Source organism: Leopardus geoffroyi, chromosome A1 (genome assembly GCF_018350155.1).
Source record: "Leopardus geoffroyi isolate Oge1 chromosome A1, O.geoffroyi_Oge1_pat1.0, whole genome shotgun sequence".
In the NCBI taxonomy this organism is placed as follows: Eukaryota; Metazoa; Chordata; class Mammalia; order Carnivora; family Felidae; genus Leopardus; species Leopardus geoffroyi.
The window spans coordinates 870,788-893,836 of NC_059326.1; the positions used below are offsets into that span (position 1 = coordinate 870,788).

Consider the following 23,049-nt stretch of genomic DNA (forward strand, 5'->3'; position numbering starts at 1 on the left):
GGGTCATAGGGTAGTTCTGTTTTTAATTTTTTGAGGAACCTCCATACTGTTTTCCAGACAGGCTGCACCAGTTTGCATTCCCATCAGCAGTGCAAAAGAGGTCCTCTTTCTATGCATCCTCACCAACATCTGCTGTTGTCTGAGTTGTTACTGTTAGCCACTCTGACAGGTATGAGGTGGTATCTCATTGTGGTATTAATTTGTATTTCCCTGATGATGAGTGATGTTCAGCATCTTTTCATGTGTCTGTTAGCCATCTGAATGTCTTCTTTGGAGACGTGTCTATTCATGTTTTTGTCCATTTCTTCGTTGGATTATTTGCTTTTTGGGTGTTGAGTTTGGTAAGTTCTTTATAAATTTTGGATACTAACCCTTTATCTGATATGTCATTTGCAAATATCTTCTCCCATTCTGTTGGCTGCCTTTTAGTTTTGCTAATTGTTTCATTCGCCGTGCAGAAGCTTTTTATTTTGATTAGGTCCCAATAGTTCATGTTTGCTTTTGTTTCCCTTGCCTCCGGAGACGTGTTGAGCAAGAAGTTACTGCAGCCAAGGTCAAAGAGGTTTTTGCCTGCTTTCTCCTCTAGGACTTTGATGGCTTCCTGTCTTAACGTTTAGGTCTTTCATCCATTTTGAATATGTTTGCATATGGTGTAAGAAAGTGGTCTGGGCTCATTTTTCTGCATGTCGCTGTCCAGTTTTCCCAGCACCACTGGCTGAAGACACTATCTTTATTCCATTGGACATTCTTTCCTGCTTTGTCAAAGATTAGTTGCCCATACGTTTGTGGACCCATTTCTGGGTTCTCTATTCTGTTTCATTGATCTGAGTATCTGTTTTTGTGCCATTTGTTTATTTTAGAGAGAGAGTAAGCAGGGGAGGGCCAGAGAAGGGGACACAGAATCCAAAGCAGGCTCTAGGCTCCGAGCTATCAGCACAGAGCCTGATGCAGGGCTCGAACTCACAAGCTGTGAGATCATGACCTGAGCCGAAGTCAGAAACTTAACCAACTGAGCCATCCAGATGCCCCTATCCACTTTGTATTTGAACGATACTCTATTGTGCCCAAACTGTAAATGGTGGCCCTTGAATCGTGCAATGCGGTAGTTATCAATTCTTAAGGACCCTAGGTTCAAAATGCATTTCCTGACTTACTAGATGGTGCAAGTACATTAAATTGTGTTTTGGTTTTCTCAACTACAAACTGGAAATGATATCTAACTCATCAGAGTGTTATGAAGACTAAATGAGATAACGCATATAGTAAAGCAGTATGTTTGGTACACAGGGCATTTGCAAAAAAAATAGCCACTTTTTTGTCTCAAAGAGGAAAGTATTAATATATTACAAAATAAAGCAAATATGCAAATCAAAGATAAGTACAGAATCTGGTATGTGATGTCCATTTTCATAACCACTTCCTCCCTAATACGAAAAATACAAAGCATAGACAAGAAAAAATTTTACAGTGACCACTCATATGCCCACCAAGTCTATTCTCTCCTCTTTTACTATTTTTGCTTTATCAACATCTATTCATCCCTCTAAACAATGTGTTTTGTGTATTTCAAGCAAATGCAGAACATCATTATACTCCCCTCTAAAATACTTCTTACTCATTTTATTTTAGAGAGCGAGTGCAAAAGCAGAAGAGAGGGACAGAGGGTGGGGAGCAGGGAGAGAGAGAGACAGAATCTTAAGCAGGCTTCATGCTCAGCACGGAGCCCAATGTGGGGCTCGATTCCACGACCATGAGACCACTGACATAAGCCCAAATTAAGTCGGATGCTCAGCTGACTGGGCCACCCAGGCACCACTATTTATTTTAAATTTCATCTATTCATTTTAAGTAAGCTCTACACCCAATGTGGGGCTTGAACTCATGATCTCAATATCAACAGCTGCATGCTCTACCAACTGCACCAGCCAGGCACCCTTCCAAAATACTTTTTAAAGCAACTCTTTCTACAGTTTCTTCTCAGCCTTCTAAATATTATTTCATAATCATGAATATAGGTGATGGATTATTCTGCAAAGTCTCAGTTTTCCTAACTTCACACACGGACTCCTCCATCATATATTATTGTTAGCTTCAAAATGATACAATATTATGTACAGGTAGTAATGTTTCTCAAACTTTAACATTCACGAGATCACCTAAGAATCTTGTTTAAACAGAGACTCTAAGGGTGCCTGGCTGGCTCAGTCAGTAGAGCATACAACTCTTGACCTCGAGGCTGGGAGTTTGGGCCCCACAATAGGTGTAGAGATTACTTAAAAGTCAAATATTTAAAAATATATACATACATACACGCACATAGATTCTAAATCAACAGGTTTAGGGAAGGGCCTGAGGTTCTGCATTTCTTTCTTTTTTTTTAATGTTTATTTTTGAGAGAGAGAGAGAGAGAGAGCGCGTGCGCACATGCAAGCTCAGGGGAGGAGCAGAGAGAGGGAGACAGAAGATCTGAAGTAGGCTCTGTGCGGACAGCAGAGAGCCTGATGCAAGGCTTGAACTCACAAACCGTGAGATTATGACCTGAGTTGAAGTCGGATGCCTAACCGACTGAGCCACCCAGGTGCCCCAGGGTTCTGCCTTTCTAACTAACTCTTGCATGATGATGAAGCTTTGAGGCCCTAGAGTACTGAATTATTCTGTCACCTCTCTTCAAAAATAGCTTTGGTCATTAGCAAGAGGTCTATGGCCCCCCTCCACCTATCACATCCTCAAAGGCCTTTCAAAGTACTACTAACATTAACAGCTATACTTTCAGTTTTAAATTACCCACCTACTGCTTCTAATTTTCTTTGTCCTATTTCAAGATACCTTTATCTCACAAGCAAAAATAGAATGGAACAAGTAACAAAAGCAACTCTCTCAGACCATAGGATGACATGCTGGCAAATACAGAATATAGTACAATGAACGTTTTTTTTTTATCACCTAGTACTCAGAAGTTTCATTACTACTCAATTTTCCTACTTCTGAACCATTCCAAAGAAAACAAAAATTACATATTCATCTATATAACAAATATAGGTTGTGTATCATCTTCTTCTGGGATCAAACTTCCCTGCGTATCATCTAGATACCAAACTAGATTTAATAAATGACAGAAACAAAGGATAGGAACCATTACAAGATTTGTTATTACCATTAATATGGGAGAAATAATAACCCCAAAGAAAAAATACTGGTGTTTGTAATTTTGGGGAGTTATCCATACTTAAGGGAAGCATATTTATATACAACTACAGAATGTGAGACATCAATGTATGCTCAGGACAATAATTAGATTCTGAAATTTCTTTTTCACTTTAGCTTTGGTGCATAAAGCAAATGCTTCCTTTGTTAATACCACAACTATTTGTTTTCTGGAAATTTCAGAGTTTCTTATTTCATCAAATTTTTATTTTATTTCATTTTATTTTTGGTATTTGTGTCTACAGGTTAAACTTAACCTCTCAATCAAATTCTTCCATATCCTACCCCAAGTATGTTTTAAGAGAAGGGGCCAAGTAGATTATTTGGTACAAATCCCTCATTATATGCAAGGAAAATTAAGACCTAGAAGTTACATTACTTATCCAAAAATCTAATAAATATTAGACACACTATTGACTTTCAGGTGTTCTTCATTTCTTCCTGCATCTAAACTCTTCTGCCTAAAAAATATTTTAGTATTTCTTTAGTGTTGGTCTGCTAGTGAAAAGTTCTTTTGGTGTCTCAGTGGGGTTTGTTTGTTTTTCCATGTTAAAGAATAACATGTATGCATAAAGTTTATAAATCTTAAGTGTGGAGCTCAATTAAATTTTTTATAATGAATATACTTGTATGACTACCATCCAGAAGCCTGGTCTTTTCTCACTGAATAATTTCCTGCCTTTCCCACAAGCCATCCGTATTATGACCTCAAAGATTAGTTTTCTCTTTTTTTTTTTTTTGAAATTCACATACATAAAATCATACAGTATGTACTCTTTTGTGCCTGATTACCTTAACTCAACATCTTGTCTGTAAATTTCATTCACACTGAATATATAGTTCATTATTTTGCACTGCTGTTGAAAATTCCATTATGTGGCTAGTACTATTTATCTGCCCTATTTTTTTTAAGTTGTATTTATTTAAGTAATCTCTACACCCGTTGTGGGGTTCAAACTCACGACCCCAAGATCCCAAGCTGCTTGCTCTTCCAACTGATCCAGACAGGCGCCCCATCCATCCTATTGTTGATGGACATTTGGATTGCTTCCAATTTTGACTATGATTTCTATATATGTCTTCTAATAGTTTCTTAATGTATTTATCCTGCTTGGGATTTGGATTTGTAAATGTTCTTTAATTTGTAAGTTAATGCTTTCTCTCCATTTTAGAAAATTCTCAGTTGTACCTCTTCTGTCTTGTTTCTTTCCGGAACATTAAATACATGTCCTCTTCATCGTCATACATCTTTTACCTTCTTTTCTGGATTTCCACCCCTTTGACTTCTCTGATTCAAACTGGATGGTTTTCTCTGAGATTTCTTCCAGTTCACTTACAACTCTTCAGCTTTGCCCAGCCTGCAGTTAAAATGATTAGTTCCTTAGAATCTTTGTCTGATAATCCTATTATCTGGATCCCAAAACCTTGCTTCTATTGTCTGTTTTCCTCTTGATTTCTGGCGTATGGCCTTGGATCTTCATGCTGCTGATTGCTTTTCATTCTGTTTGTATGAAAAACTGAAGGGCACCTAGTTGGCTCAGCTGGTTGAGCCTCTGACTTTGGCTCTGGTCATGATCTCACAGTTCCTGAGTTTGAGCCCCACATCAGGCTCACTGCTGTCAGCGCAGAGCCCACTTCAGATCTTCTGTCCCTCACTGACTTGCACTCTCTCAAAAATAAACAAACAAAAAACTGAAAAAAATGTGAGGCTCTGGATTAGGTCAGCATCCCAAACTAAGGGTTGGAAAGGTTGTGTTTGTTGGTTTGGGTTTTTTTTGTTTGTTTTCAAAAAAATGTTTTAAAGTTTATTTTGAGATAGACCGAGACCATGCGAGCGAGTTGGGGAGAAGTGGGGGGGGGGACAGAGACAGAGACAGAGAGAGAGAGAAAGAGAAAGAGAGAGAGGGAACCCCAGCCAGGCTCTGTGCTGCTAGCACCAAGCCTAATACAGGGCTCGAATTCACAAAACAGAGAAATCATGATCTGAGCCCAAACCAAGAGTCAGATGCTTAAGCAATTGAGCCACCCAGGTGCCCCATGTTTGTTTTTTACCAGTATCCCTCTTTGTGGGCCTCTGTGAATCTACTGAAAGTTCCACTTAGATTTTCAGCCTTTCTCTGCAATTTTTTCTGGAACTGAACACACATCCACAAGAGAAAAGCAGCCACAAGTAACAGATTACTTCTCAGAGGTTCCTTCTCTTAGATCTTAGAGCCCTCATTTTTCCCCTATATTTATATGAGCAGAAATATAATGCCCTAAATCAGAATAATGGCCAGAAATGTTTATAATGCAATAAAAAATAAAACAGATGCAAGAGCAATTTCTACATTATAGGTATTTTCTGTGATGAGATTTTTGCTGTTTATATAAAGATAGGTGATGAATATATAACTTTCACTGAAATAGAGTCAACACTAAAAGTTAATGTAAGGATTAAATGATTCAAAGGTCCAGTCAATGGACAACAATCTTATTTTTATAAGATGAAATGCAAAATTTTATGTGTACTTTATGCAAAGCCATAATTTTGTATGATGAAATTTGAACCTATAAGCCCTGGATTTTTATGTAACTCAACTCCAAAAATCTTCATCTTGCTCTTATTTTTTTTCTTTTTCCTTTTTTGGAAATCCTTCAATTTTTAGACGTAGAACGCACAGATAAACTAAAATAAGACACTCTGGAGAAGCTCTAAGTAACAAAAATTATAATAATAATGTAATTGGTGCCATCTTCTTCTAGAAGTCCGGTAGAAATTAGTTTTACTAATGCTAATAGCAAGCAAAAGCAAAAACAAAACCTAGGGCCAATACTAAAATTACACAACTATTACTATGCTTGCTATATTCAAGTTAAAGAGGGAAAAATAGCAACAATGACAAAAAGACTGTCCTTTTCACAGTTGACTTAACACTTAAGAAAGCTTCAAACATTTACAAATTTTTTTAATTTATTATTTTTTTTAAAGTAATGTCTACACCCAATGTGGGGTTTGAACTCACAACCCCTAGGTCAAGAGTTGTACACTCCAACAACTGAGCCATCCAGAAGCCCCAGCTTCAAACATCACTCTTCACTTGACAACTTGGTAAACATTCTTTTTAGAATTCTACACTGTTATTATTTAAAGGATATAGTTCTGTCACTTTTGTCCCCAAAAACAGAATTTTAGAGACCTCAGGAACACTGTAAATTCATCCACCCTTCATAAACAATAGAAATTTGTTGTTATATATCATAAACAGTTTAAACATATGTAGTTAAGAACATCTCCATTTAGATGAATGAGTGTCAATTGAGCCATGTAATGTTTTCTTTGTTGTATTTTAAAATCACTGATACTTTAAATGATAAGAAAATATAAAAATGTAAAATACACTTTGAATTAGTGAGATAAAGGGATGGCAAGCCAAGAGTAATCAAAACCACTTCCAAATAACATTTGCAAGTCTCAATTACAGCCACAATTTCAGTGGAATGATGGTATAGCATCTAACTACAGGATGCTTTTTATATTATCAGTCTGCTATGCTTTTAAGTTGAAAAGCATCTTACTTATCCACATTTACCAATAAATACACAACTTAAACTTATTCAGAAGGTGAAAAATGGCCAAGGTTGAAACATAAAAAAATACATGGCAAGGTTTCTGGTTTTAACTGCACTTAAGAGCTTATATATACATAAGATGGAATTCATGCTTACACAAATAGCTATTTAAAATTTAATAAATAATTCTAAAATAAAATGTAAGTAAAAGAAATACACAGATCCAAAAGGATGATTTTCAATGGACATTATTTCAAGTCTTCAGCATCTTCAATTGTTTCATCAAAGAGATCACAAGTTTTCATGATATGATTTCTCAGGTTTAATTCTTATTCAATAAACAAAAGATGTACATAATAATAAATAGATGCAAACATAAATTCATAAAAAGTATGCAAATATATTTTTTAAAATTCAATGATGTGTAAATTAAGATGATACCACCTTTTAATGATCAGTTCAGCAAACTTTAACACTCCTACCCCCGAGCTTACAATATGGAGAAAAAATTTACGCTGTAAGGAAAGTAATACCATTTTTTGGTGGGGGCAATTTTGCATTAAGCATCAAAACCTTTAAAAATACATTGATGAGGAGGCACCTGGGTGGCTCAGTCAGTTAATCGTCTGACACTTGACTTCAGCTCAGGTGATAATCTGAGGTTGTGGGCTCCACGCTGGGAAAGGAGCCTGCTTAAGATTCTCTCTCCCACTTTGGCCCCTCCCCCATTCATGTGCTCTCTTTCTCTCTCAAAAAAACCCAACTAAAATTATTAAACTAAATGAAAAATAAAAATATGTTGACACTTTGACTTAACAATTCCACCTACAGAAACTTTTCTAAAGAAGTGTGTCAACTTACAGAGATATTCATGAAAAACCTGTTTACAATTGCAAAGACTAGAAACAACTTCAAATAACAAATGATTATATAAACATAAAAAAGATAATTATATCTGACAAGAACTAATAATGATGAAATGTCAAATGCCCCTCTACCCTAACCCCAGGTCAAGAACAAAGCAAGGCTCTATACTCTCACCATTTCTATTCAACACTGTATTAGAAAAAGAAATAATAGGGGATCTGTGAGGCCAAACTATTTCCATAATAATACTAAGATTATTTGCATTTTTCACTGTTGGCATTTACAATAATGGTAACAAAAGCAGCGATGGGTATAACTGCTGGCAGTGGAACTGAACTGTATTTCTTCACTACCATATATCTGAGAAAAGAAAAAGTATCACCTTCACTTATTTATGGTTGTTATTCCAACACCAAATGGTCAATACAATTCTAATACTAACCAGGAGTTAGCATCAAACCCCAAAGGTTTAAATGGCATAGCCCCCAACAAGATTGCCAGTCATTTCAGATGCCACCCATACTTCTGCCCAACTGGCTATAAATCAAGGAGGTTCCCGATTTATTTATCCTCTCGGGTTTGATAATTTGCTAGAATGACTCATAGAACTCAGAGGAGCTCTATACTTAACAATCACAGTTTTTTTCCCCCCAAGTTTTATTTATTTTTGAGAAAGAGAGAGAGAAAGAGAAAGAGAGAGAGAGAGAGAGAGAGAGAGAGAGAGAGAATCCCAGGCAGGCTCTGTGCTGTCAGTGTAGAGCCCAATGCAGGGCTCGAACCCACAAACAGTGAGATCATGACCTAGGCTGAAATCCAGAGTCAGAGGCTTAACGGATTAAGCCACCCAGGTGCCCCACAATCACAGTTTTAATATAAAGGATACAAATCAGGACCAATCAAATGAGATAAAGAAGGGTAAAGTTTGGAAGGTCCCAAATGCAGAGCTTCTGTGCCTACTCTCTCTGGAATCAGGTGTGTTACCTACCTAGCACATTGATAAGCTCAACAACCAGGAAGCTGCATTGAGTTTCAGTGTCTAGCTTTTATTGGTGTTTCATTGCATAGGTATGACTGACAGACTTATTCACTGCATGTGACTGAACTCAATCTCTAGCCTTCCTCTCCTCCCTTGAGGCTGGACTGGCTAAAACCTCCAACACTCTAATTACATGATGGGTCTTTCTGATGACCCTCTCTCAGCCTTCCTCTGATCAAAGTCTTAGCCCAAACAAATTCAGATGTGATCCAAAGGGCTCGTAAATAGAAAAGACAATCCCAATACTTGGGAAATTCCAAGGACTTAGTCTCTGTCCTAAGACCTAAGGACAAAGGCCAGTGTTATTATTTATTAAACAGAGGTCCACGATGAAATAATAAAAATTGGTATCGATTTTACTAGATTTCAGCCTTTGACTACATCTTAATATTCTGTGTGATGAACAGGGAAGCATGCCTAAAACACTTCTGTTTCATACCAAAATACAATGGTTGTCTGAAGGCAAAGTGGAAAAGCACTTATAAAATAGTTACATTGCAAGCTAAACTAGGCTTTTTTCACAAAATACCATTTTTACTTAAAAGAATAACAAACTGATTACTGACATTTTCTTGAAAACAAATCAAGAAAAATTCACTTCAAGAAAAATGACAGTATTTGTTGCTAAGAGAAAATTTGAGCTTTCAAGTGAAAATCAACATCTTTGAAAACCTGTGTCCACCACTGTCATCTTGACAGCTTTCTAAAGTGTCAACATTTAAAATAACACATCAACATCTAGAAGTTCAATGAATGGATATTTTCAAAATATATATATTTTTTATTTGACCAAAGCACAATGTAACCGAATCATACAAAGGTAAAAGATCCATCCACAGATCAATGAATCTTAATGTAGTAAGTATGAAAACTTCGTTATATGATTTCAGATTCCACATTGTTAAGAACCTGTAAGAAACTGCCACTTATCAAGTTTTGGGACTGTTATCAAAAAACCCGTAACTAGGGACGCCTGGGTGGCGCAGTCGGTTAAGCGTCCGACTTCAGCCAGGTCACGATCTTGCGGTCCGTGAGTTCGAGCCCCGCGTCAGTCTCTGGGCTGATGGCTCAGAGCCTGGAGCCTGTTTCCAATTCTGTGTCTCCCTCTCTCTCTGCCCCTCCCCCGTTCATGCTCTGTCTCTCTCTGTCCCAAAAATAAAATAAACGTTGAATAAAAAAAAAAAATTTTAACCCGTAACTATCCATAATTCTCTAAAAAGATCACTAAAACAGTACTCCCTCCTACAACCAAATACCTATGTGAGGCCAGATTTTTTTTATACTTCAAACAAAACAAGATACTGCAACAGATTCAATGTAGAAATAGATAGATGTGAGGATATACCATACACTTCACTATCTTCTATTAAGCCAGACTTTAAAGAGATTTGCAGAAATGTGAAAAAATGGCACTGTTCACTAAATTTTGAAAATAGTTTTCATTAAAAATTATATTTTGTCATATAATATGTAATTATTGTTAAATACTTAAGAAAATGTCTTACACTTTAATTTCTAATAACATAATTGATATAAATTAAAAAATCTTGGGGGTCCCCGATTATTTTTGAGAGTGAAACTGAGCCCAAAATGTTTGAGAACTGTCCTGTAGAAATAATAAACAATGTAGACAAAGAAATTTAGTGGACAGTTTCAACAGTAAAAAATGGGATACTATACAAATGCTAATAAAAAGGTAGAGGAATGTGTTATCTCAGACAAAAATCTTATACACATGGAAAATTCTATTTTTAAAATGATGTGAAAATTTAGATTAAGTAAACCAACAGAAACACAAAATTATATATAATGTGCTCTAAATTATATTTTTTAAAACCATGGAGGCAAAAGACTGAAAACAAAATTTTAGCAGTAGTCCTTGCTAGTTGGTAGGATAAGGTGAAAGATACTTTATTTCTAGCCATAATTTCTTACAAATATTCTGTAGTAATCATGTAGTATTCTCATAACCAGAGAAAAAGATTAATTTAAAAAAAGAAAAAAAATTCTGGCATTCCATTAAAAGCAGTAAATGAGGCTCTTAAATCTAGTTCCTTTTCAGTCCTTTCCTAAACTTCTAAGTTGGTCAATAGCTTAAAGCACTAAAATGACCAAAAACCAATACCAAAACAAAAATTTTAACTCTCAAACAAACACCACACTAAATCATGACAAAGCTGCCAAAAAGATCTGCTAAGTTTTAAATAATTTTCATTATATTTTAACTTTATCAGAAAAAGACTGTCCATATAAGCTTTAAAAATGTAGGCCTCTATGCGTGCCTCGGTGGCTCTGTGGAGTGTCCAACTCCTGATTTCAACTCAGGTCATGATCTCAGGGTCATGGGTATGAGCCCTGCACTGGGCTTTGTGCTGATTGTGGAGCCTGCTTAAGATTCTCTCTGCCCGCCCCCTGCCCCACCCTTCTCCCACATGCTCACCTGCTCCCTCTCAAAAATAAATAGACAAAAAAATTAAAAAACTAAATAGGGTTTTTAAAATAACTTTTAAAGTAAAGGAACTAATAATATGCTGATTAAAAAACAAAAATAAAGAGACAAGCAGTCCAAAAGTAAACATTTGAAATGCAAAAATTGAAATTTCAGGTTATGTTATTACAAGTTAAATAAAATTAAATTATTACATATTACTTTATTTCTTCAATTCACTATCCATTTTTTTATTCTATGATTTGAAACTAGGGGCACGTGGATGGCTCAGTCAGTTAAGCGGGTGACTTCGGCTCAGGTCATGATCTCGTGGTTCATGGGTTCAGGCCCCACGTCAGGCTCTGTGCTGACAGCTCAGAGCCTGGAGCCAGCTTTGGATTCTGTGTCTCCCTCTCTCTCTGCCCCTCCCCCGCTCATGCTCAGTCTGTCTCTCTCAAAAATGAATGTTAAGGGGCGCCTGGGTGGCGCAGTCGGTTAAGCGTCCGACTTCAGCCAGGTCACGATCTCGCGGTCCGTGAGTTCGAGCCCCGCATCGGGCTCTGGGCTGATGGCTCAGAGCCTGGAGCCTGTTTCTGATTCTGTGTCTCCCTCTCTCTCTGACCCTCCCCCGTTCATGCTCTGTCTCTCTCTGTCCCAAAAATAAATAAACGTTGAAAAAAAATTAAAAAAAAAAAAAAAAAAGAAACTAGGTAGGTGGTTGTAGTAATTATGGAGGTTTTCAATTAAAACACTTCAGATGTAAATCGCAGTGGGTAAAACAGATTTAATTTCTGAAAAATCAGGGACCAAGTAGATTGCAAGTAAAATATTCTATCTTAATATGAAAGTCAAGAAAAAAAAGTATTTCATGTATAGGAGATCAATAAAATCACTTACTGCTTACCAGGACTATGATGAGTTGTAAATCCTCCATTCTGAAATTCACCTCCTGCCACATTCATTCTACCAGGATTAAAAGGTCCTACTGCAGTCTTGGTCTGTGAAGTCAAAGATGGGGCGTATGTTTGTATATTAACACCAAATTACTTGACTGAAGTCCTTTAGCGACATCTCCCAAGTTGGTATTCTACAGTGATGTTATACGTGTAATCATTAAGTTCATATCTCGCCCAGCATTCAGAGCTTATACCTTTTCTAAGGTTGTAACATTAGCAATAGGAATTTCAGAGTCGATTCTGTAGTGATAACATTATTACCCATTCCTGCATTTACCTTACTTCTTGAAAGACTGGAAGTGGAGAAATCCAAATCTTTGGTTCTATTTTTAGTTCCAGGAAGTCCCCATTCAATATAATTGGAAGAATTTTTCTTGTCTTCTCCATTTGTTTCTATGTCCTCTTCATCATCGATAATAATTGTCTCACTTATATTCCCCTTCTGAGAAGCTGAATCTCTTGAGGAAGGAAGAATTATGGAATAATTTCCTTGTAGACTTTCATTTCTTGATGAAGCAAATACAAAATTTCTTTGATCAGTTACTGTTGGAGCAGAAGTTGAAGGAGGTTGTATAGATTCAATAAATACAACATCATCATCATCATCATCATCATCATCATCATCATCATCATCTTCCACTGATGAGTTTCTAGATCTATTAACTAAAGAACTAGTTGGGCCACCAAATGAATTTCCAACATCCATGAGGCTAGCTGCCATGGCTTTACTCTTTAATAAAACAGGAGTCTGTTCAGCCAAGTCTAATCCTCTCACTGAACATTTATCCATGCCAAAGAACCTGTAACAGAGGAAAGTAAATAACAAAAGTTCTAGTATATTATGATCATTGTGTTTTATTGCAATGAAATAGCACAAATGAAATTTTAAATTCTGGTGAGTTTTATCCAACCCTCAGGGAAAATATTGTTACTCATTTTGTTTTTCCTCTCTCATTAACCATTTAATGCCTACCTCAGAGTTTGATGGAAATTAATCATCCAATTTGTAGTAGTCCTTAAAAAATGCACTCATAGTACTCAATTTAACTTACCCTTTACAATGAAAAAAAATCTAAGTCTTCTTTTGAAATAGCAAGTAGTAACAGAATCATTCTATCAAATACCAATCACCCAGGATCCAAATACAATCACTATACTATACTTTTGTCTACTAAAATAAGTGACTATCATCTAATCCTTATTGCTCTAGGGTCTTTGTCACTGTTTTTCAAATTCTCCGCTTCTAACGTAACTTTGATTAAATCTTCCTTATCCTTGTCCAGAAATTGCCAGACATTATGCTATGGGTTTTTCATGTAAAATTCTGAAAACAGCTCCATAATATAGGTATAACTTAATCTACTTTACAAATCAGGAAAGGAAAACCAACTAAATTGTTCTAGGTAAGACTGAGTAGAACTTAAACCCCAGGCCCTAACTCTAGGCCTCAAATTCTTAGCATTCATTTATATTCAACAAATACTTCTGTGAACCTGCTCTGCACTAGGGTATGACAAAGGAAAGGATCCAGCAGACAGACATAATTGAAGAATCTGGAAAAGTAAATAACCGATGAAGCAAGGATCTTAAAAGTAGACAGGAGATATGTGCACAGGTGGTAATGAAACTGATTATGAGTAAAAAAATCACCTCTATCTGAAAGACAAGGAAAAGCTAAGTATAACTGGAATATTTGTAAGTACATAGAAATGATAAATGAAAACCTGAGGTAAGTTTATATATGACAACCTCAATGTTCTTAGAATTTCAAGAATAAAGAACGTGGGAACTGTATGGGTATTAAATTATTAAGAAAACTCATTTCATATGGCAGTCTTTATTCCATTTTAAACAACTCATACTAAAATATGCTACATAACATTTCTATTCAAAAATTTTCCCAACTAATTTTAATTGATAATAAAGTCATGCAATAAGTAAAGTTTATTCTTAGTATGTGTTATATCTTTAAATATTAACTCAGTTAATGCTTATAAAAGTGAAGTGAAATTTTTCCCATTTTACCCATTAGGAAATGAAGACTCAGAAGATACGTAATCAGCATAGCCTGTTCAAATGTCCAAAGGATAGAGTTAGGATTGAAATCTAAGAAATCTGACTCTAGAATCGATTTCATAGCCAGTATATTATATGCAATTAATGTATAAAACAATTTTTAGAAATTACTTATCTTTTATTAAGATGAATTTATTAAAACAAAATGAACATTCAGAAAGTCTATTTTAAAGAAAAGATAACAAATCTAAGAGACCACTTTAAAAGGGTTATAAAAACCACAAAAGTTGGGATCATGATTAACATTCATCCAGTAAACTGGTTACATGGTTGATTTTCAAAGGAAAGAGGCAATAATTTAGCCTAAACTGAATTATGACATATAAGAGCTGTTATACATGAATTCTCTTAGTCCTTTCTATCTATATTTGAATAAACCTACAACAGAGAACAACTTCTGGAAAAGGGCTATTGCTGACGCCACAGTATCCTCTGGTGACATGTCTTAATCTTTTCAAAGAAAATAAAAGAAAGACCATTCTTCATGCTTTGCTCACTGCAGTCCTCCATCTCTGAAAAAAGATTTAAGTATTCATCTACTCTCAAATCACAGATTATAAAAAAGTTAAACTACTGCTAAAACTCACTGTGCATATAATTTGACCAAATACTTTAATTTCAGAAACAGAAGACTACAGAAAAGTTTTGACTACTTCTATAATATCCAAAAACAGAAAAAGTTACACTTTAGCGATTAGTTGTACGGCACTGAGCAAATTACTTCACCTCATTAATTAAGTTTTCTAAACTATAAACTGTAAATGGGGATAATATACAATTCCAAGGTTTTTATTCAGGTAACTGGACATGTAAGTCCCTGGTGTCTGCTTGGATCATATTAAAGAAAGTAAAAAAAGTTAAATCCCTCTCCTATGAGAAGGTATTCAGGCAAATACTTTGCTTACATCCTGGGATTTCAACAAGTGTCTAATCTTAAACATTTAGCTAGTCTCCTTTGGTATCGTAATCATCTACAACTGATAACCAATGTTTAACATATTTTCATTTTGATACAATGAAAATTAATATAATCTCAAGTAATGGAAAAGGAAAGGAAAATCTGCACAGAGAAATTTGATAAAAGATTATAACACCACCATGCAAAAAAGTTAGGCTGCAGACCAAATAAGAATGTTAAATGCAGACTATCTCTAGGTAATTGGTAACAACTTTGTAAAATTAACAGGGTATTTAATTAGGGGTAAAGATAAGACTTATTAAAACAAAGAAAAGAGTGTTTTGCCCTTTTGTATTTACCTTTAGTGACATCTCAGTTGTTTTTATTTCCTGAAGGAAATTAAAAATTTGTGGCAAAATATATATAAGTAAAACTTGCCATTTTAACCATTTTTAAGCATACATGGTCAGTTTTTATGCTTTTTAAAAGTTGCAAAAGTTTTTGTTATATTCTTATCAGTTGAGTGATTTAATAGCCATTCAATTTTCAATGTTTACATACAATTACACAAAATTTACATTATTACAAAGAATCTGTCAGTGGTTTAAAGCTAAAATAGAAACGTTGAGATGTTAATATGACAAGATTAGCACATATAAGAATGTGAATCTTATATATGTGAATCACATATATGAATCTACAAAAATTAAAATCAACAGTAAAGTATTTAAAAATAATTAATTATTGGGGTGCTTAGCTAGCTGTCACTAGAGCATGCGACTCTTGATCTCAAGGCTGTGAGTCTGAGCCCCATGGTGGGTATAGAAATTACTTAAAAATAAAATCTTAGGGAGAAAAATCACACCATAAAAAAAATTATGGTTTCAAAGGTTCATTTTTTTGGCCATCTATATTCTGTAGGCTCTATAAAAGATAATTAGGACGTAGGTTACAAAAACGGTTAAGAATTTTTTTTTAATGTTTGTTTATTTTTGAGAGAGAGAGAGACAGAGCATGAGAATAGGAGGGGCAAAGAGAGAGGGAGACAGAATCTGAAGCAGGATCCAGGCTCTGAGCTGTCATACAGAGCCTGACGTGGGGCTCGAACTTGTGAACCACAAGATCATGACCTGAGTCAAAGTTGGATGCTCAACCGACCAAGCCACCCAGGCGCCCCACAAAAACCGTTGTTAATCATTAATTAGTCCTAGAACATGTCCTACTGCATCTTTGTGGACTTATATTGTCACAGAACAGGTCTTACTATAAAAATATTTATATATTTACATAAAAAGAATCTCAACTCGAAAGCCAACTCATGTTTAGTGAGTATCTGCTATAAGCATTCCCATTTGAGATCAGAAACAAAATAAAGGTGTGCTATGATTCTGGAGGTATAAAAATGTAATCAGATAGGATAAAGAAGACTCAAATGAACAACTACAACAAATAGCAAGAGAATTTAGTAAAGTGTCCAAGTACAAAATTACTATCTAGAAATCAATAGCCTGGTAGGGATTCAGTCGGTAGATTAATCACACACAACTAACTTCACTCCTTTCTAAAACCGCCATAAACAATGGTAAGGTTCCTACACACAAGGAAAGGAAGAACAAGAAAAAAAGCAACAAGATTTTGTAAGCCGAAGAGCAAATGGATGAGTAACTACCTCGGTGGATCTGAGACAGCCAAACTAAAATAGTGATGGAACAAGCGAAGAGAAACTTCCTGATTATGCCGTAGAATCTTCAAAAGGCTCAGAAACCAGGAGGTGCAGATACCTCTGGAACAGGGGATGGGGAGCTAAAATGAGGTTGGGAGATCCTAGAACTATTGTCTCCCTCCATGTTGATGAGAACAGGTTCTTCCCTTCCCTGGCACAAGGTTCTAGACTTTTATTCTTTGGATAGAACAGAAGATTTTTGTCCGGGGTTCACCAAGCATGGATGAATGGTTCAATATCATGCATACGACATGTTTCCTCCCACTTGATTCCCACAGAGGTGGCGTCCAGACCTTTATCTTTCAGGACCTGACTCTTCCCTGGAAGACTTCTTTCTCAGGAACACTCGCCTATGTTTTAAAAACAAAAATTGGGGGCGCCTGGGTGGCGCAGTCGGTTGAGCGTGGGACTTCAGCCAGGTCACGATCTCGCGGTCCGTGAGTTCGAGCCCCGCGTCAGGCTCTGGGCTGATGGCTCAGAGCCTGGAGCCTGTTTCCGATTCTGTGTCTCCCTCTCTCTCTGCCCCTCCCCCGTTCATGCTCTGTCTCTCTCTGTCCCCAAAATAAATAAACGTTGAAAAATAAATAAATAAATAAATAAATAAATAAATAAATAAATAAATAAAAACAAAAATTGTTTTAAGTTTATTTCTTTTGAGAGAAGAGCACAAGCAGGGGAAGGGCAGAGAGAGAGGAGGACAGAGGATCCGAGGCAGGCTATGTGCTGACAGCAGAGCCTGATGCGGGGCTCAAACTCATGACGACCTCAGCTGAAGTCAGACGCTAAACCGACTGACCCACACAGGTGCGTCAGAAACACTCTTCTCTATGAAATTAGGAACCAACAAAAACAGGAAAAGACCTAAAGATAATGACTCTAGAGATTCTCCATCAATTGGCCAAAAGAACCATTCTACAGTGAAGTTCCCAAATTGAAAGCCCAACCACACTTTTCTGATTTGCTTTCTAGTTCCGAATTCTTAATCACAAGTAGACCAGTCAAGAATATGAAATATCTGAGGAAAGCTTCTAATAGGAATAGTTAAAAGAGAAAAAAAAAGAACGATAGATAAATGCAGGAAAAACAAACGTAAAATGAAAAACTACAAAATTATCAGTACTCTATCTGGGTGATGAGTAAAGATCATAGAAAATTAACTTTTTTTTGTGGTTTCTATGTCTAACGTGGGGCTTGAACTTACAGCCTCTAGATCAACAGTTGCATACGCTACCAACTAAGCCAACAGGTACCCCCCAAATTAACATTTCTAACATAATAAAGAACCTCCAGATATTAAAAGCTTAGCAGAAAGGAAAAACTTATGGGAAGCTTGGGTGGCTCAGTCAGTTAAACATCTGACTTCAGCTCAGGTCATGATCTTATGGTTCATGAGTTCAAGCCCCACGTGGAGCTCTGCGCCATTAGCATGTGCGCACGTGCGCTCTCTCTCAAAAATAAATAAATATTTTAAAAATAAAACAAAAGTAAGGGAAAACTTAGTTTTAAGTTGAAAGATAATCCTGAGGAAATCTCACGTAATAAAAAAAAACAAAAACACAAAAACCTAGAGGATAAGAATTACAGTTACCATTAACAGTATGTATGTGTATATGTGTGTGTCCCAAAACTTATGGACCAGGCACTTTACCTATTTTTATAGTCAATTAAATCTTAACAGCAATCTTGGGAAGATATACATAATTTACTCATTTATAAAATGCCCATAATAAATGTTCATTTATTTACCCTTATTTAGTTTGCACTTTCCAAATATGTAAGATAGCAGAAATTTGTTGTTAATGTTTTTAAATTTTATTTACTTTTTAAGTATTCTCTTTAAAAATTTTTTTTTCATGTTTATTTATTTTTGAGACAGAGCGTGAGCATAGGAGGGGCAGAGAGAGAGGGAGACACAGAATCAAAAGCAGGATCCAGGCTCTGAGCTGTCAGCACAGAGGCCAACGTGGGACTCGAACTCATGAACCGTGAGATCATGCATGACCTGAGCTGAAGTCAGGCGCTCAACTGACTGAGCCACCCAGGCACCCCACTTTTTTTTTTTTTAATATATGAAATTTATTGTCAAATTGGTTTCCATACAACACCCAGTGCTCATCCCAAAAGATGCCCTCTTCAATACCCATCACCTACCCTCCCCTCCCTCCCACCCCCCATCAACCCTCAGTTTGTTCTCAGTTTTTAAGAGTCTCTTATGCTTTGGCTCTCTCCCACTCTAACCTCTTTTTTTTTTTTTTTCCTTCCCCTCCCCCATGGGTTTCTGTTAAGTTTCTCAGGATCCACGTAAGAGTGAAAACATATGGTATCTGTCTTTCTCTGTATGACTTATTTCACTTAGCATCACACTCTCCAGTTATATTAATGTTGCTACAAAGGGCCATATTTCATTCTTTCTCATCGCCATGTAGTACTCCATTGTGTATATAAACCACAATTTCTTTATCCATTCATCAGTTGATGGACATTTAGGCTCTTTCCACAATTTGGCTATTGTTGAGACTGCTGCTATAAACATTGGGGCACAAGTGCCAGGCACCCCACTTTTTAAGTAATTTCTATAAGCAACATGGGGCTTGAACTCATGACCCTGAGATCAAGAGTCAAATATGCTTCACTGACTGAGCCTGCCAGGCACCCCAAGATAGCAGCAATTTTAACTCCAATCTGGCTGGCACTAAACCCTAGTTCTTTATACTACATCATGCTGCAAATACCTAGGAATACTCTGAGAAAAATGGCTTTTCTAAGTGATAATAACTGAGTCAGTGACTTGTTACCCTGTCAAACTCACCCCTCACTGGTTCCCTTTTTCTATGAATACCCAGCAGAGCTCTAGAACCGTGCCTACATCCCATCACCTCACAAAACTCCAGGGAATGTGAAATATCACCACGCAGGGATTATAGAAAAATTACTGAATTAAAACAATATCCATTCCTAAAAGCTAGACAGCAGTCTACATCCTGACACAGTGTCCTCGATTTAACTAACTAAAAAGGTGTACCGTGAAGAATAATAGCATTAAGTGCAAAGACAAGACTGGTAAGGAGAACAAGGCCAAAGAGAAGGCAGGAGTACTACCATGTGAGTTATTCTAATCACAAGTTTCATTTCAATCGCCAACTGTAAGGTGTTGGAACAGCTTTAAAGAACAAAATAGGCAGGACCTAAAACTGTACTGAATCCCAGATAATAGATGTGGAATCAGTGATTCTTTTTTTATAGTCATCATCTTCAGGGGCGACTGGGTGGCTCAGGTCATGATCTTGGGGTTCGCCAATTCGAGCCTCATGTCAAGCTCTCTGCTGTCAGCACAGAGCCCACTTGGGATCCTGTCTCCCCTTTTCTGTCCCTCTACCGTTTGCGCACGCGTGCACGCACACACTCTCTCTCTCTCAAAACTAAACATTAAAAAATCATCATCTTCAGACTCCTAATAAAATTACTGATTCAGGCAAGGATTGGTGTTAAAAAACAATTAACTGACAGAGAATTGGGCATTTTATTGCACCAAAATGAAACATTACATAGATTATTTCCTGGTACAAAGAAAAATACATTAACATCATAATGGAGAGATCCAGCTGTCACTACCAATTCGTGGTCAATCTCAGAACTAAAAGTAGTGTGACAACTAGATTATGTACCTCCTGATGTGATGCTGGCTGGAGGACTATCAGGGCACTTAAATAGAAAGCTTTCTCAGATGTAAGACAAACATACAAAAAATACTCTCTTCATCAACCTTAAAGAACAGAAAATTCAGAGTATTTTTCTTTCTTTTTTTAATGTTTATTTTTGAGAGAGAGAGCACCAGTGGGGGAGGGACAGAGAGAGTGAGAGGGACAGAGGATCCCAAGCAGGCTGTGTGCTGACAGGCTGACAAGCAGCAAACCCGATGGGGGGAAACCCGATGGAGGGCTTGAACACACAAACCACCAGATCGTGACCTGAGCGAAAGTCAGAGGCTCAATTACTGAGCCACCCAGGTGCCCCTACGTTCTTTCTTAATCCAACAGCAAAGAAAAAAAAATATTTTTATCCACTGAGAAGGTGGGGGAAAAAAGTTACACTCAAAGCATTTAAAGTGAAACCTACTTTAAATCCTATCCAGTGGTGTAAGTATCAGCATACATTCCCAGTGCTTTCCCAGGGATCACCCTGACTTGGCTCTGGGGACAGGGTCCATCTAAGCAACTAGCTCTCTGCCATCAAGATAACAGAAAGATAAATCGACTAACTATTGCACTAAGTGCATTTAAATTAAAAAGCAGGGTAAAATTACTCACAAATGGTATGTCTTCTTCCTTAATATCTGCCAAAGCCCCACCAGACTGGCCTGAAGGTGATTCCTGATCCTAGAATGACAGGAGAGAGAGCTGCGAAACTATTTAATTACAGCCCATCTGGACGTAGCACCAACTCCTAACCACCAGAGGGAGGAAGCAAAGGGTAAGAAGTCAAGGAGTTTCCGTGCTCTTCTTCCCTCCCCCAACCCAGAGCGGTGGAGAAGCGAGGTTTAAAAAAAACACACAACTACTATAGGGATCTAAACGACTAGATGTAGCTAAATCTCGTTCCTCAAATTACAGAATGGGAGGTGGAGAACAAGCCTGCTCTAAGGGAAGGGGAGGGCGGGGTTGGTGGAAGGCAAAAGGTGCCCTCGACGCCAGCAAGAGAGTTGTATTCCCTCCTAAATTTGCCCACCCAGCGCTATCCCGGTCAATCGGGACACCAGTTCGGAGGTAAGGAGCGGCTCACGTCACCGCCGGGTGAAATCTCCTACATTTGCCCCAAGCAGTTGCTCTGACTCGGAGACTTTGCAGTCCCTGTCCGCCATTAGAACTCGCCCAAATTAGACAAGACGAGAAACTCCAGGGAACAGAAGAGGGACGGAGGGGACCCGGTGGGGGAAGAGGCAGCACCCTCGCCCCGAAAACCTTGGGGACCTCGGGCTACCGCGGACACAGTGGGAGCGCAGCCCCGAGAGCGGGAGAAAGAACTGAGGCGCCCCTCCCCCCACCTTTCTACCTCCTCCGCCCCCCCCCCCCCCGCAAGAAAGAAAGGGAAAAATACCCCGCGACCTCCCACCGCCCCGGCCCGGGCAACCCCCGCCCCCCGAGCGACCCCCGCCTCTGGCGTCCGCCTCACCCAGCCCTCCCGGCCTCGCCCTCACTCTCGCAGCCCTTCGGGCCGCACGCGAAGACGCCTGTGACATGAGCGGAGCCCGGAGGAGACCCCGAGGCCCCGACGCGGTAGCGGCAACTGCGGCCGCGCCGCGGGGTATTAATCCCGGGTCGGTGGGAGGCTCACGCATCTCCGCCTCCCCAGTCGCCTCCACCTCCGCCTCCCGAGGCTGCGCTGCACCCAGCCACCCCTACTACCGGCGAATCTGGACTGCAAAGACAGCGGGGATAAGCCTCACCCGGTTCTGGCTGCGGCTCCGCGGAACGAACCCCCACTCCCCTGACCCACCCCCAGTCCCACCCCGCCATCCGCCCCACGCACAACTCCGCTCGGTCCAGTCCCGGGTTTAGCGCTGGTGAGGAGGAGGAGCGGAGGAGACGGAGGAGGCGGCGGTGCGGCCCAGCCCGGAGAGGCCCCGCCCTCCGCGCCCTCATTGGCTGGCCGGAAAGGCGGGCCGCGGCGCCCCGGGCACGCCCATTGGCTACATCTGCCTTCCTTCAGGACCCCCCTCGGGGGGGTGGTCCGAAAGGCTGTCCGTCAGGCGCAGGCCACACCCCCCCGGCGTCGCCGTTCCACTCCCCCCCTCCGCCCGCTCTCGGCCCTCGGCCGCGTCCCCTCCCCTCCTTACCCCCGCCTCCCACCCCGCCCCCACCCCCGGGTCCGTCAGGGTCAGGCGGCCCGAGTTTCGCCGCCCGCTGCACCGGCCACGGGCTCCGGCCCGGGGCGCCCGGGGTGCCCTCCAGGGCCCGGGACCGCCCGCGAATCTGAGGCCGTGGCCGCCTGCCCTGGCTCGGGCCTGGGCGCCCAGGCTGCTGCAGCCGCTCCCAACGACCCTGCCCGAGGAGAGACGCGGCCTCGATGTCCCCAACGCCCTCCCTGTCCAGTTCCTGAAGCCCCCCGAGAGGGGCGAGCCCGGGCACGGGCGGGAGCGATTGAAAGTGGGAGGTCGGGGCAGCGGGTGAAGTGGCTTCCCGAACGTGCCGCGGGGACTGGGAGCGCTTCCACCCTCGCCTCACCCCCGTGGGGAATAGTCCCCCCACCTCCCGTCATGGCTGCAGGAGGAGACGACGTCCTCCATTTTGTCGGGACTGCTGTGGGAACTTG

At 39.2% G+C, this 23,049-nt stretch overlaps 1 protein-coding gene across 3 annotated transcripts in view; it reads right to left on the reverse strand.

Moving 5' to 3' along the window:
* ZMYM5 (zinc finger MYM-type containing 5) overlaps nt 1–22,345 on the reverse strand; it is a 33,249-nt gene extending 10,904 nt beyond the window's left edge. Inside the window, exons 1-4 of one of the 3 annotated variants that reach the window (XM_045443816.1) lie at nt 22,184–22,345; nt 21,048–21,116; nt 12,321–12,843; nt 11,992–12,085 (exon numbers count right to left, since the gene is read on the reverse strand). In XM_045443816.1, coding sequence (XP_045299772.1) covers nt 11,992–12,085; nt 12,321–12,833 — 607 coding nt within the window. In that variant the 5' untranslated portion in view covers nt 12,834–12,843; nt 21,048–21,116; nt 22,184–22,345. Of the gene's footprint in view, nt 1–11,991; nt 12,086–12,320; nt 12,844–17,033; nt 17,091–21,047; nt 21,760–21,909; nt 22,016–22,183 lie in introns of those variants that run through there. The other 2 variants (XM_045443818.1, XM_045443822.1) reach the window with 2 other exon arrangements.
* Between the last annotated feature and the right edge of the window lie 704 nt (nt 22,346–23,049).